Here is a 3243-nt window from a genome sequence, read left to right as displayed (position 1 = left end):
GGCCAACTCCAACGTGGCAACCCAAACAGACGTGGATTTTATCCGAGTTGAAGTTGGCCTTAGCTTCTCAGCGGCTCAGCATATATATGTGTCTTCCTGGCTCGAGCATGGCGGCTTCATCTGCATCTATCCACCATCTCATTGCATCTCAGGTTGACATAGCCAGTTCAATCAATTATACTCGGGAACTAGGGCTATTCCCTATTCCTTGTACGAAAAATACAGGGCCCATTCTTAATGATGTAACTCATCAATAATCATGGCTGCCCAAGTAGTTGACATGCCCAACAGTTGACTTCACATAACTTACATAGATGCCTCCTCATCATTTGCGCTCTAATTCACCGTCCACCTCATCATGGCTGCCCGTAGTAGATGCACTATTCAATTATTGTTCTTTTTTTTAATATTAGAAAGATGAGACTCAAATACACCTTTGTGTAAAAATGAATGCACTTAACATGGGCGCACGTTCCCGGCTGCTTTGCCGCCGGGTCCTTTCCAGTTTTCCTATATAAAGGGTACGAGGCAGAGCGTGTAACCATAGAATCAGCTCATGCACATATGTCCAATACATCCTAGTACAAGCCATGGCCATCAAGCACACCATGCAGCTCCTACCAGCCTTGGTCTTCGCTCTAGCCCTTGTCCTTAGGGCATCAGCAGATGCAACGGAGACGATCCACCTCAAGTTCTACATGCATGACATCATCACTGGCGGGCCGTCGACTCCAGCAACAGCTGTGCAAGTCATCAAAGGTGTGGTGCCGCTGGCCAACGACCCCACCACCCACTTCGGTGACATGTATGTCATCGACGACCTGCTGACGGAGGGGCCGGACGCAGCGTCCCCCGCCGTCGGCAGGGCACAGGGCTTCTTCCAGTTCGCGTCGATGACGGAGTACGCGCTGCTGCTCACTGCCAACTTCGTGTTCACGGCAGGGAGCCATAACGGGAGCTCTGTGGCCGTGCTCTCAAGGGACGTCATCTTCGATACCGTCAGGGAGCTCCCGATCGTGGGCGGCACTGGCGGGCTCCGTGGTGCGACCGGGTACGGTCTGCTCCGGACACACTCCGCCAACACCACCACCAGGAACGCGGTGCTCAAGATTGATATGTACCTGCGCGTGTAGGTGCATACCATAGGTCTGAACATATTTCCATGCATCTGATGGGTGCTTGCATAAAAAAACATCCACGATTTGTGTGTGTGTGTGTGTGTGTGTGTGTGTGTGTGTGTGTGTGTTATGGTCTGGGATGTCTTCAGCATGTCAGTGCGTCCGATTTATATGTTTAGGTTCCAGGTCGAAGTGTTAATGCGAGTTCATGATTGATGGAGATTTTTGTTAAAATAAATGAGGTACAACAGTCTCGTTTGTTTGCTGTCATTGAAATTTTCCTTCACTCTTTGGGAGGAACAAGAGGCCCGATCTTTGAAAACATGGGTGCACAGCCGGAACATCGTGTATATAGTACGGGGCAATGCAAGAATTTCGGCCAGATTTGCTTACAAAACCACCCAATTATGCGAGATAAAAGGAATAATTAAAGGGCTTTTGAAAACATGGGTGCATTGCACCATTGATGAACAGTAAAATTCTCACATTTTGTGCCTTCAAAGGTGCACAAATTTATTAAGGTGCTTGAATTTTGTATGTCGGAATGTCATCTGTGGACCTTGTGACAAAAAATCAAATTAGTGCTCGAACTTTTGGGCACTCATTTTGTTTTCCTTTTGTCAGGAGCCCCTCAGGTCTCATTTCGCCTTCAAATTTTGCAAGCACCTAAAACATTTTTGCATCTTCAAATCCAATAAGTTTCATAAAAAAATGCATTTTGTTCAAATTTTGCTGTTCACCATGGGTGCAATGCAACCAGCTTCGGCTAGAACTTCTCCATTGATGGTGCTAACAGGCAATAAACTGGAGTTCTCCACATAGTTATGGCAACCTCATCTCTCTTAAGACCTACTTTGCACATTATATCCTCGTCGTACCGTAGTTCATGAATTAGGATTCAGAAGTCAGAACGAATTACATTGTTGAGGGATATTCTGTTATGCACATCGGAAGCTTGCTAGTCAGGTTAATTTATCAAACTAAAGGACAGCTGATGTAGATATCTAGGTTAGTGATGTGAAGTCAACTGTTAGAAATGTCAACTTGTTCTTACGTCAACTAACTTGGGCATCCCAGATGAGTTACGTCATAAAGAATCTTCATTGTATTTTAATTTTTAGTTTTTTCACAAGGAATAGAAAACTGACCTTAGTGCCCAAATTTAATCGATTGAACTGGTTGTGCCCATTTCTCATATATGCAACATATAATTAGAATTCTGTTTGGATATCATGTCGGTTGAACTGGTTGTGCCCATTTCACCAACAACAAATTAGTTGCTGCGAGCAAAGGCCTTTTTCATTATAGCTTCTACTCCCTCCGTACATAAATATTTGTCTTTCTAGAGATTTCAACAAGTGACTACATACGGATCAAAATGAATGAATCTACACTCTAAAATATGTCTATATACATCTGTATGTGGTAGTCCATTTGAAATCTATGAAAAGACAAACATTTAGGAACGGAGGGAGTGTATCAGAAAATAATGATGTTCCTAACACATCCCTTTCTGGTTCCTTTGTTGTGACAATTAGAGGATACCTCGCGTGTTGCTGCGGAAATTGGTTGATAAAAATTTAGGTTTATAACATGAGAATCAATATTAAAAATACATAGTACTTATTATATTTGACTTGTATGGTTGTAACAATATTTATTGAATATAATTACAATACTTAAATGGAAAAAAAATCCCATGCATGGTTGGATGTTCTGGTAGATTTTTAATGTGAGTTTTCCATGCATAAGATATGGTGAGTTGACGTATTTGCATGTCGAGACAATTAATTCTAAAGGGGCATGCATGATAGCATGGTGAGGGATTGGCATCGTTACATGTTAAGATAACTGAGTTAGTGGGGATCACCTATTTAGTGGACCTACTTGATCATATAATGGGGACGAATCTCTTACCTATATAGGATGTGTACAAGATAACGTAAATGTTAATGTATAGAAGGCTCTTCATGGTGTAATCCAGTTGTGATGAGATAAGTGAGGATAGAAAATTCAAAAAAAGAATTGTTTGTTCAGATATACTCATATGTGTTTGCGCAAAGAATGTATAGACGGATTATTTGGCAAGTTGATAATGGAAGTTCGAATTGACAGAAGTGCCCCA

General features: G+C 42.3%; 1 protein-coding gene across 1 annotated transcript; it reads left to right on the top strand.

Moving 5' to 3' along the window:
* Window positions 1-583: 583 nt before the first annotated feature.
* Window positions 584-1133, top strand: LOC123043338 (dirigent protein 21-like). Its single transcript, XM_044465758.1, has one exon. The coding sequence runs from the start codon at window positions 591-593 to the stop codon at window positions 1131-1133; it is 543 nt and encodes a 180-aa protein (XP_044321693.1). The 5' UTR covers window positions 584-590.
* The last annotated feature ends 2110 nt before the right edge of the window (window positions 1134-3243 follow it).

This window comes from Triticum aestivum, chromosome 2B (assembly GCF_018294505.1).
Source record: "Triticum aestivum cultivar Chinese Spring chromosome 2B, IWGSC CS RefSeq v2.1, whole genome shotgun sequence".
Classification (NCBI taxonomy): domain Eukaryota; kingdom Viridiplantae; phylum Streptophyta; class Magnoliopsida; order Poales; family Poaceae; genus Triticum; species Triticum aestivum.
The sequence above is the reverse complement of the archived record's forward strand: the minus strand, read 5'-3'. Positions and strand labels throughout refer to the sequence as shown.